At 39.7% G+C, this 12,215-nt stretch overlaps 1 protein-coding gene across 1 annotated transcript in view; it reads left to right on the top strand.

The window, feature by feature from the left end:
- LOC114051689 (serine/threonine-protein kinase TNNI3K) overlaps positions 1–12,215 on the top strand; it is a 336,380-nt gene that overhangs the window by 107,384 nt on the left and 216,781 nt on the right. Inside the window, exons 8-9 of the mRNA XM_027874115.1 lie at positions 5,500–5,644; positions 5,738–5,842. Coding sequence (XP_027729916.1) covers positions 5,500–5,644; positions 5,738–5,842 — 250 coding nt within the window. The remainder of the gene's footprint in view (positions 1–5,499; positions 5,645–5,737; positions 5,843–12,215) is intronic.

Below are 12,215 nucleotides of genomic sequence, written 5' to 3'. Positions count from 1 at the left end.
TATTCATAATCTTCAATATTACCCAGTATTTTGGTGTATTTTTATATGGTATGTGTGTTTTAATATTTTGGCTGTTATTTTTTAAAATTAAATTCAGAAAGCTACCATCTACCCTGGTGAGTAAGAGCTCTGGTTAGTTGAATGTTGTTTCTTGGGTGCTTCAATGTACATTAAGTCCATGTAGTGAATCTACTTGTTTGGGATCCTGTGTTTAAAGAAAGCTATCCCTTCCCACATCTTCTGTGTACATCCTCATCTACCTTTCTTCCCCGTGGCTATTTTGGCTGTGTTGATTGGACTGGCATGCCTTGGAAAACAGATAGTCTTGCAAAACCAAGAATCCTTCCTCATTACTAATATATATATATATATGTGTGTGTATATATATATATATACACACATACACACACACATATATATACACATATATATGCATGTTTGTATATGTGTATATATATATATATATATTTTTAAGAGCAATCATCAGTATTAAACATACTTCCTCATGCTAGTTTATATAAGAAATCTAATAGATCTGTTTTCTTGGGTCCATGCACTTTTGAAATGAAAGATTAACAAAAATATTGAAGTATAATAATTTTCTTTTTGACCAGACATGTGATTTCACTGGGGAAGGAGCTTCCATGATAAACTTCCTGTATTGATGGGAATAGCAGTTTTCCTGCAACTAACAGTCTTAGAGAAGTATGTAGGGCATTGAGAGGCCATGTGACTTGCCCAGGGTTGTGGAGACAGGATATGTCAAAGACAGGATCCTGTTTCCCCAGGTCATCTGTGTATCCACTACAACAGAGTTGTTAAACTGGCCACCTCAAACCTCCAACACCTCTGAAAGCAAAACAAATCAGATTAAAATGTCATTGGAAACTATTTAACAAAATAAAGAAAATACAAGAAAACATAGACAATGTTAATTATTGGTTTTCTAAGTCCATATGCAGCCCTCAGAGATCCATTTCTATTTGTTATTTACTATTACACTTCACGACATTGCCTTTCTCATTTTAATCATGATGATGGTGATGATGACCGCTGGCAGGGGTGGTAGTGGTGGTGGTGATAATAGAAAGGATGACAGCGCAAGCTAATTTACTATAAGGTTGAAGGATTAAAAAGCCCATTGTAAATATTGTCTCATCTGAGCCTCACAACCACACCTAAGAGGAGGGTGCTATGGCTGATTCTTATCCTCATGTTACAGATAAGGGAATTGCAGCTCAGAGTGGTTAATTTACTTTCCCAGGGTGACTTTTCATAAATTCAACCATCATTTATTAAACTCTTCCTTTGCATAAGGTATTGGATACCAAGATAAAAATCATACAGACTCTGCCTTCAAGGAATTTCCATTCTAATAGGAGGAAATATACTAGACACCGGTTTGAAAATAACATCAACGTACAAAATTAGTGCAGAGTGACTTTTTTTGGGAGAGGGCATTCATAATGGGGGGAGCCTGGAAAGGTGAGCCATGAGCTGATGGGGCTTCAAAAGACTGTGATGAAGGAGAGCATACCAGGCAGAGGGGTTAGCTTTTGCAAAGGGATGGAGATGATGGATGGAGACTCATGTATAGGGGACATAAAGCAGAACATCTGTGGTCACATATCTAGCAAGGATTGGTCAGCCATTCAGTCAACATTTAGCAAGCATCTACACTATGCCAAACCATGAAACCAGGTTTTCCTGATTCTAAGTGCTTCATTCTAATGTTTCTTCAAGTGCATAATACAAAATGTGTGACTACTTTGATACATTTATTTAGTCATTTTTTCCTTGATTTTTCCATTGAAATGTGAATCAAAATATGTATTGTTCACAACTGGCACATAGTAGATGCTTAAAACACATTTTATTGACTGATTGCTAACCAGTCATTTCTTGTGAACACTGAAGGCCCTACATAATATTATTCTTGGGTTTTAGAGCCTCTGTACAAGGGAGATCATATAATAAATACATTCTTTTGATGACAACCTTTTTAGTCACTCTCCAAAATGGGCCCATTTTATGTAAAATACTGTTCTGTAAGCAATAGGAGTGTCACTTGGGATTTTTTGTGGACATTTATTTTACCAAATGAATTCATAAATATCTGATGAAATTAATCAAGACAGGAATGTCACAACATAGAAAATTTATCGTGCAAACAAAAAATCACCTTATACTCCAATCTCAATACTCATTCCTTTAAAAAAAAAATCAACACTGAAAAGCCAGACTGAATGGAAAATAAAACTTTAAAGAATTAAAAGGTTGATCATGAAGAATAATCTATTCACTACTTTTTGTGCACTTATGGAGTTCACTACAGAACCTACTAACCTCCTACAATAAGGTGCTAATAAGAACATGAAAGGGCAGTGGATTTACATGAGTAAATATCATAGGATTATATCTGGTTTCCCCAGAGTAGAGGTAATGCCATCTAATATGACTGAGTGGAAGATGAAATGCTAAACACCTGGCAAGAGCTCAAACATGCATTGTTAAGAATTTGTGAATTGATTATCTGAGGTTTAGAGCTGGGTAGGACCTCAGAGGTTCCTGAGCCCAACACCTTGATTTGTTTCTGTAGTTCAATCGTTTCATTCACATCCAACTCTTCATGACCCCATTGGGGGTTTTCTTGGCAAAGATACTGGAGTGGTTTGCCATTTCCTTCTCCCGCTCATTTTTACAGGCGAGGATACTGTGATAAACAGGGTTAAATGACTTGCCCGGCGTCATACAGCTAGCAAGTGTTTGAGATCAGATTTGAGCTTAGGAAGATGAATCTTCCTTTACCCACTGCCATACCTAGCTGACCCCACCTTTATTTTACAGTTGAGGAAACCGAGGCCCATTTCAGCCTATTTCTTCCTGACGCCAAGCCCAGCATCTACCCACTATGGCGTACTGTGTCTCTCATTTCCACAGGAAAGAGAAAACAGAGTTCCTCCTAGAAACATCAATAGTGAGCTCATTCTGATTCAAAATAATAACTGAGAAATGCACAAAACAAACACACACAAGAACAGAAACAGTAGAACGCCAATGTATTTTGGCACTCGATTATTTTCCTCCTTGATGTGATTTTTAATTAATTTTAATTAATAAATGTATGTGTAAATCCTGTCTTCCAAGTTAGATTTTAAACACCTAGAGGATAGGGAACATAACGCTCATCAAAGAAGATATTAGACAAAAGCAGTTTTTAAACCTTAAACTTTAAAACACTTTATAGACATCAGTTATACTTGTTTAATTATCAAATTATAAATCTGAGACTCTTAACACTAAAAGTTACCTTTGAGATCATGCAGCCATAAGGTCATCAAGTGTAGATGCTGGAAGTGATAGTAGATTCTATCCAAGCCAATCCTCTTGTTTTACAGATAAGGAAACTGAGGCCCAGAGAAGCTGTGACTTACACAGTCATTCAGGTAGAAAATAGCAAAGGGAGGATCTAAACTCAGGTCTCCTGACTTTGTTTCTAGTGTTCTTTAAATTATACTGCACTGCCTTTCATCAAAAGGCACAAATCACCTAGTTCAACCTGTACTCTTTTCAAAGGAATCCCATTAATTCCATCCCACTAAGAGGGTGCTGTGCATGGCCCAGCACACCCTTCAGAGGATGCAAGTTTCTGTGATTTTATCAATCTGGAAAGCCCCATCTACCAATGCTGAGCACTACCAACTATGAATTACTATATCAATAAGTCCTAGACAGTTATCTGGAGCAAAAGCAGTGTCAGTGATCAGCTTGTCCAGAATGCTAAAGCTAGTACATTTTGTAGGGCAGATTTTAAGCCACTCACTCTTGTAAGGCCAGACCATTCGTTACTATGATGGCTTAGTGTCTAGGGCATATGCACAGTCTTCTGTAAGGCTTTCTTCCATTGACCTTACTCAAATCTGCTTAGAGCAGGAGAAGTAAGACTTGAAGGCATCCCTGGTTTTTCTCCAGCTCACAGTTATATTCAATTATATATTTATAACATGGTAGGTTTGGTGCCATCCATACAATTCCTGGAGTTTGCCACACTAGGATCATGGATGGGTGATGCTCTCGTGGCCAGTAGCTCCAAAAGCAATGTTCTTTCCTATCAGTAATTCAAATCAGCCAACATTTGTCGAGTCCTGCTATGTATGCTGATTCCTGGTAGTGATCGGGAGCTCTGGTTCTATTAGATGTCATCCATTAGGCTATATACTTTAGGATACAAAAACAATGAAACAATAGAATAAAACAGAAATACAATGGAACAGTCCCTGCCCTCAAAAACATATTTACTGGAATTGGGAAGGGGTTATACAGGCAGGGGTTCAGATAAGTAAATAAAATAACTACAAAGTAAATATAAGCTAGTTGGGGGGCACTAGCCACGGTGCTACCAGGCAGTGTTTGAGATGAGCCTTGTGCCGTCACCCCGTTACATGGTCTCACACCTCTTGGCTCTTCTATGTCTGTTCCATTTCTCAGCCTTCAACAACACTACCCCAAATAAGGGAAGAACATTCAAGAGACAAGTTCAAAAGTGAAATAATGATTATGGCTTCCACGTTAACCGTTCCATGGCAGCATGTTACTATCTCTAGCATTCGTGAGATGTAACCTTGCATATGCATACCCACTACAAGACCCATCTGGCCTGATAATTAAGCCAATTATCCTAGGCATAGTCTCAAAAATCAGTTCAATAATGTAATATGGGGAACAGTACTCTCACCTCCCTATAGGCCTCACTGGAGACTTGGTTAGTGGGGAGGAAATCCTCCAACTCTCTATCAGGGTAGCGCCACTTCCAGAGCCATTTCCAGTCCTATTCAAATAGGTCAGCTGGATCCCCAAAGAGCAACTAACTATACCCCCCTTCAGAATACCAGGAGTAATCTTGAAGGGTACAAGTTTGTAATATTGGAAGTCACAAGGCTTCATCTAGCATCCTCCCCATTATCAATCAAGTAGCCTTAATTACTTTTTTTAAAAGGGTATTACTAATGTATTAAAGTAAGAATTGTTGGTATAAATCATACCTCTGAAACCAGGGGAACTCTCCTCTTGTAAGCCAAAGTTTCTGAAGAGATTCATATCAGACTTTGGCAACACATGGTCAAAGTGTAAACTCATAGTTGCCATTAGCTGATCAGTCCAGTTTCCCCTTTGCGGATCTCAAATAAAGTTCTATCAGAGAGGAGAGGAGGCTGAGGGACGGGATACCCAGTCACCTGAGTGCAAGCTTCCTGAGGGCAACAGTGAGAGTTTAGTACGCTTGTTTTGTTGTGTTCTCCTTTGTATGCCCAGCACATAGCACGTGAGCCTATACGAGGGGCTTGATAAATGCTCGTTGAGTTGAACCGAATTGCATCACCATCAATTAGAATTTACTGAGGACTCCATGGACACAGGGCATGGTATTAAGCAATTGCTCAAAGGGAAACTGAATGATAAACAATCACAATAACCTGTTCCATCCTCTGTTGTTGATGACAGTGAATGCCCAAGATAATGAAGACCACGTGCCTCTCCACTTCTGCTCTCGATTTGGACATGATGATATTGTGAAGTTTCTGCTCCAAAGTGATTTCGAAGTTCAGCCACACATAGCTAATATCTATGGGGACACACCTTTGCACTTGTGAGTATGATGAACTGGCATTTGGGTCTACAAGGTATGTTATGTGACTCTCCCAGCATTTAAAAAAAGAACCTATATTTTCTTTAACCCTAGGGCTTGCTACTATGGAAAATTTGAAGTTGCCAAGGAAATAATTCAAGTGTCAGGAACAGAAAGTCTGGCAAAGGAAAACATCTTTAGTGAAACAGCTTTTCACAGGTAAGGGATATTTCAAGGAATCATAGAATTCCAAAAGGGAACTCATTTGAACTGCATCTGCTCAATAGTTCCCTCTATACCATGCCTATTCAGTGGTTATCAAGGGTTTTCTTAAAGACTTTTTAAGAAAAAAAAAGACTTTTTAAGGTACACAATTTTGGGAGATTTCCAACTGTTAGACTTTTTTTCTTTTTCTTTTTTTTCTGAGATTAAGTCCAAATCCACCTCTTCTTAACTTCTAACCATTACTCCTGATTTATCTCTATGAGACCAGGCAGAATAAAGCCAATGGGAGAGTCATTCAAATATTGGAAGACATATCTTGTGACACTCTCCCAACTCTGCTATTTTTCAGGCATCTCCAGTTCTTTTAATTAATTTTAATTTCACATGAATGTAAGCCCTCTTGTGGCCAAGCCCCTGGACTTCATAATTTTCTCCAGCGAATCATCTTCCTACAAGATCTCATCAACTCTGAAACTTCCAATTCCTCAGTCCCCCCTGATCCTGGGGCCCTCTCCCTCCCTTCGACTGGACACATTGGACAGCTCCTTCCACATCCTCCATTTACAGAAGGGGCCCAGGGCTAGCTTGGTGCCCTCCCTCCCCACCTTTCATCTTCTTTTTATGTGTTCTTTTCTCCCATTAGATTATGAGGTCCTTACAGGCAAAGACTATCTTTTGACCTTATCGTTTTCCCAGTACATAGCACAATGCCTGGCACATATGAGGTGCTTAATAAATGCTTACTGACTGACTGACACTTCACCTAGCCTGGTTTCTCTCTTCTCCGCATTCTTTGGCATATTGATGTCCATCCCAAAATGTGGAACCCAGACCTGAACACAATACCCTAGTTTTGGCCTGATCAAGTAAGAGTGCAGAGATAATGTCACTTCCTTATTTCTGGAAGCTATGCCTCTTTTGATGCAGTCTAAGACCCCTGAATTGAGTACAATTTAAATACGATTGTCATCTAAAACGGGTGCTCATATAAACTGTACATGAAGTCGCATGTGCAAAACAAAGACAAATCACAGCAGATGTTGCAAACATAGAGACAGCAGAAACTGAGGAGAGGGCAAGGGGCCCAGGCTAGACACATAGCAGTGAAGGTAGAGGCAGATGCTATAGTCAGGACAACAGATGGAATCAGAACCAGGTGCTGCCATCATAGCAACAGCCACAAAGACAGCGACTGACATTGTCATGGCAACAGGCGTATCAACATCTGTAAGCATATTGCTTCTCTCCCTCTTCATTCTGTGGGACGCTGCCAAGAGCGGCGGCTCCCACAATCTCTCTCCTTTGTCCAGATTCTCATTGCAGGAGCTCAACAGCCACAAATGTCATGCATTTTACTGTATTGTATTATATATATATATTTTTTGCCATTAGCATCTTGGGTGCAAATGTGCCTACCTTTCTAAGGATACCATCTGTCATCCTTTAAAAGCGTAGTTGGAGTGGCCACAAAAATGCCCAAGTAGGTACTGACTTCTTTCTAGGAACCTGTGAGAAGCCATTACATGGCCAGCTTGCTTGCAAAAGCACATGCAAGCACCAGCTCTAATTGGTGAAAAGCATGATAAAACGCTAGAGTCTACTCCCTGAGTGCCTAATCAAGTTTTGGGTGCATTCTTTGATTTAATTAAGGACACAATGTTCTTCTTTTAATCAAATGATTATAAGCTCCTTGATATCATACAATCTTTGAGAGCTGGGACTGGTTCATTCTTTACATTTATATCCTCTGACACAATGTCTTGCACATAGTGGGCACTTAATAAATTTATATTAATTAATTATTTAGCTACTATTCAGTCAAAATAATTGTCATCTTCATATTTGTTAGGAAATAAATGACGTATATATCATATATATATATGTGAAAATCTAGAGACCCATAAGAACCAGTGGCAAAAACAGAAGAGGAAGCTATCCTCAGAACATCCAGGGTGCTCATTTATTAGGGAGTAAAATCATTAAGAGATGCAATCTGGACATGTCTTTAAGCATTGACTCCTAACCTCAGCCTTTCTTTACAGTTAAAATGAAGAAAATTTGATTATCTACCCATCCATCTATCTATTCAACTACCCATTGTACAGAACGTTGTACTCTGTGTGAGGCAGATTCAAAGTTTAGATAAAAAAATGGTCACTGCCATCATTAAGTTCAAAGACAGATAATTATAGTAGCTTTCTTTACATAGTTCTTTAAGATTTACTATGCAAAAGACAGAAAATGCATAACTATATTTGTGTATCTCGGCATCTCTAACTCATCTTCATCTACTATATATGTGGTCCAAAGTATTAGTTAATTATTATAAAGACTTTCTGGAATGAATCCCCTCTCCACCTAGAAAGATCAGAATCTCTTCAGTAGTTTTCAGTCTTAGGGACTTGTCTGAACAGTTAAGTGAGTTAGCCCTAATTATAAATGAGTACATGGCAGAGGCAAAACTGTGGGGTTTGGACCTGTAACCATTACAAAAAGCAATGTTATTTGGGGAGTGTCTTTGAGGTGTTCGAATGCAAGCCCTTGGAGGGCAGGAGGTTTTTCATCTTTCTCTTGTTATCCCAGTCACCTTGAATAGCCTCCTGCTCCACATACATTAGGCACTCAGCACATGCTTCTTGACTGACTGATTGATTGATTGGGGAGTTGAAAACCAGAGTCTCTGGAGCCCAAGGGACATGACTGATGGTGGAAATCATGGAAAGTTTTATGAAGGTTTTGGCCTTTGAGTTAAACTTCAAAGAGTAGATAGAATGTCAACATGCAAGGAAGGACAACCAGCAGAGACAATGGCATGAGCAAATACAAGGCACGTGATGTGTCCAGGGAATAAAACTCATATCAGTTTGACTAACATGTATTATGTGTGCAGGTGGTTATGTGAGTTAAGGTAGAAAAGATAAGGTGATACCAATTTGTGGAGAACCTGCAATGCCAGGAAAAGGAATTAAACTTATACTCAGTATGCAAAAAAGTCTTAAAAGTTGCTGGAATAGAAGCATGTCAGGGTTAGAGGTCTGTTTGCACATTCTTAAGCTGGTCAGCTGCCTCTGGTTAGAGTATTTTTCTGGAAGTTGGTCATTGGCATACCCCGTATTATTTTAACTGCATTGATGAATGATAGAGTAAATGCATTTTCATAGTGTACTTTGGATCATTGATTAGTAAGGGAGCTGGTTTTGGAGGCTGTCCTCCAACTTGTCTGACGTAGTTACAGAAAGATAGACATACATGGTTAATCATTTAACTGTGAGAGTAGTGATACCCACCACCACCCACCATGCAAGTCAGCACAAGATGAGGGTGTAGGGAAGTAGCCCAGAGGAAGTGTTGCAGAATCATAGATTTTTTTTTTGATAGTTGGCAACATGCATCATCTAATCAACCTCCTCATTTTTACAGATTAAGAAACTGAGGTCCAAGGAATTTAAGGGACATACCTGGGGTCTCCTACCTAGTAAATGGCAGAGCCAAGATTCAAACACAGGTCCTGCATCTCCAAACTAAATGTCCTTGTATTTACATAAAGGAAGCCCCAATATGAGGAGCCCCCAATTCACACGGAGGCTTCTGGATTTGTCTTAATGATCAAACAGCAACCAACCAAAAGAAGATGCTGCCACATCTAAGAGCAGTTGGTGCCAAATTTTCCCACTTTCAATTCAATTCAGCAAACATTTATTAAGTGCCTACTAGGTGCCAGGCACTGTGCTAAGCACTAGGGATAAGAAAAGAGTCCAAAGAATCTCCACCCTGAAGGAGCACATGGCACAATCCATCTCTGTGGAGCCCAGTTGATATAGAAATGTGTGAAGTCCCTTCTGCTCCACTGCCAATTTAGCTGGTATAAAGCCACGGTCTAAGTTGGTTCAGAGTCCATTCTCTCATCACAGTTGGCCATCCTGTCTTAATTATTGATGTTGTGGGAGTAACTGTGCCTTGAACTGTGTTCAGTCTGGGAGTCTTTCAGTACTGATTAGCCCCTAGGAAGACAGCAAAACATTGTTCTTCCTTAGGCTCTTTGGTCTTAGCCTAGGGATAGCAGGTTCTTGTATTTGTTGGTCATCCATGCCATGTATTGTCTGAGCATACATTCAGGGGAGAAAAATGTTGTTGAATTCCAGTGATTACTTACAATCTGAAACTCTTTTGGCCTTTGTGAATCAATCACCAAGCATTTATTGAGCATCCATTAGGTATCAGGCACTGTGTTAGGCCCTGGAAGGGTATAAAAGACAAGGAGTTGACATGCTAAAGGGAAAAGTGCGTCACATACAAGTAAACAAAGAGTACACATAAGGCAACTAACAGTATATCTTTATGGAGAACTTTACAAAGATTCTTTCATTCGAGTTTCATAATAACCTTGTCCTGTAAATGCCACAATCCAGAGACGCTGGAAAATGAGTCTGAGTGGTTGTGACTAACCCAAGGTCACACATGCTCTTGAACCTGTCAGAGGTGGGGATTTGAAGCCAGCTGTCTCCTGTCTCTAGGTCCAACTGCACTACATCCACCTTGCCCACAGTAGGTGACAAATACATGTTTAGAGATGTAGGCTGTGTACACAACTATGCTTTTATTCTGAAGACATAATTCAGACCTTACCCAGACCTTTGGATGCCTCGGTTCAGTTCACGTGCTGTAACCTACAGGAGCCCTTTCCTGATTCCCCTTAGCCTTGGTGCTTTCTCCACAACGACCTCTTACCTACATATTCATCTCCCCCCCCCCCCCACCACAAGCAATATGGAAGTTCTTTGAGGGCAGGAGCTGTCTTTCATTTTGTCTTTGTTTTATTTAGTATTTAGTACAGTGCTTCTGGGTCACAGTAGGCACTTCATAAATGCTTTTTAGATTACACTGGAATGGATCCAATCATCTGTTGTCCGCACTCTATTATGGGGCTATATCCCAAGTGAACAGAGATAGTTTAGAGGCTTTCTTCTGACCTGGTTTTGTCCTTCCTCATCAGGGTTCCTGATCAGAAGCCCAGACTTCAGCAGTTTTGTTCAGAACCTGAAGCAGCCACAGAACCAGGCTTAGGTGGAATTGTGGAGTCAATAGTTTGCTTTTGCCTTCTTCCTCAGAGCATCTTTAGTACCATCCTCTCTACTCTCAGCTCTTTCCCAGGCCTTTGCCCTGGCTGTCATCTCACCAGAACTTTGTTTTATGGGGAGCAGTAGAAATACGCTGGCTTTTGAAAACCTGCTTTTGAGCCTTGGTTCCCACCCTAATCCAGCCACATTCAAATTGTGGGATGTGCAGCCAGTCACTCCATCCCTCTCATCTCCGATGTGACCGTTGATCAAACTGAGACAATCCAGACTGTTTTCAAAGCAGTTTGAGCCTCCCTGCAACCTGTGAGGATGCCCCAGGGAGCTCCTGATCTCACTTTGCAGAGAAGGAGACTGAAGCTCAGAGAAGTTAAGGGATTTGCCCAGTGTCACATAGTCAACATGTGTAAGAGACAGGACTAGAACACAGGCCTTCCTCATTCCAACCTCAGCATGTAAACAGTGTGCCACATTGCCTAGCTCATGGAATTGTGACATCATCGTGTGGCTATAAAGTAAATCATAAATGAGTTCTTAGAATTACCCAAGTCCTACTAAGGGGTTTACTTCTCCCAGACATATTTGGACTTTGACATGTGGAGACTGAGGAACCGTTAAGACCAAAAGGACTATATTTATACAGTTGAATTCCATGTACTAAATGGTATGAAGTCGATTGGTGGAAGACATTTGGCCATCAGTGTTTTGGGTTCAACATTATTTATGATTTTTCTTTTTCAGATTTTTCTCTTAAATTATAAATTTAATGACTATCTGTCCAGCTTTCTTTAAACTACACTCCTAGTTAGATATTTCCTTTGCATAAACTCTGGAATGCTAAAGTCTACATTGAAAGAGCTGCTCTGATTTGAAGTGATCACTTACCAAAGCTACCTCTTCCAAACACCCATGACTCCTTGCCTCTACACTAAGATTGGGAGTAAAAGGCTTTCATGAACAAGCATCTTTTACTGTAGCATTGTAACTAATGTGAAATCTGATGATTCCAAAGTTAGGAACCTTCAATCAATAGTTAGTATAAAACTCCCAACCCTTTTTTGTATGTGTTGCTCACATGATATATGGCCCTTTCACTACAAGAACTTGACCTATACATCAGGTACCAGGAAGGTAGAAACTATTGATTATTTATAGATTTTTTTTCATTTATTTAATTAAATATATACCAGGTGCATGTAAAAAGCAAAAGTCATTTAAAAATTTTTTGAGTTCCAAACTTTCCTCCATCCATTCCTCCCCCTTTCTTTTTTTAAAACTGTTTTAATTAACAA

This window comes from Vombatus ursinus, unplaced genomic scaffold, assembly GCF_900497805.2.
Source record: "Vombatus ursinus unplaced genomic scaffold, bare-nosed wombat genome assembly UNPS02014804.1, whole genome shotgun sequence".
Taxonomy (NCBI): Eukaryota; Metazoa; Chordata; class Mammalia; order Diprotodontia; family Vombatidae; genus Vombatus; species Vombatus ursinus.
The sequence above is the reverse complement of the archived record's forward strand: the minus strand, read 5'-3'. Positions and strand labels throughout refer to the sequence as shown.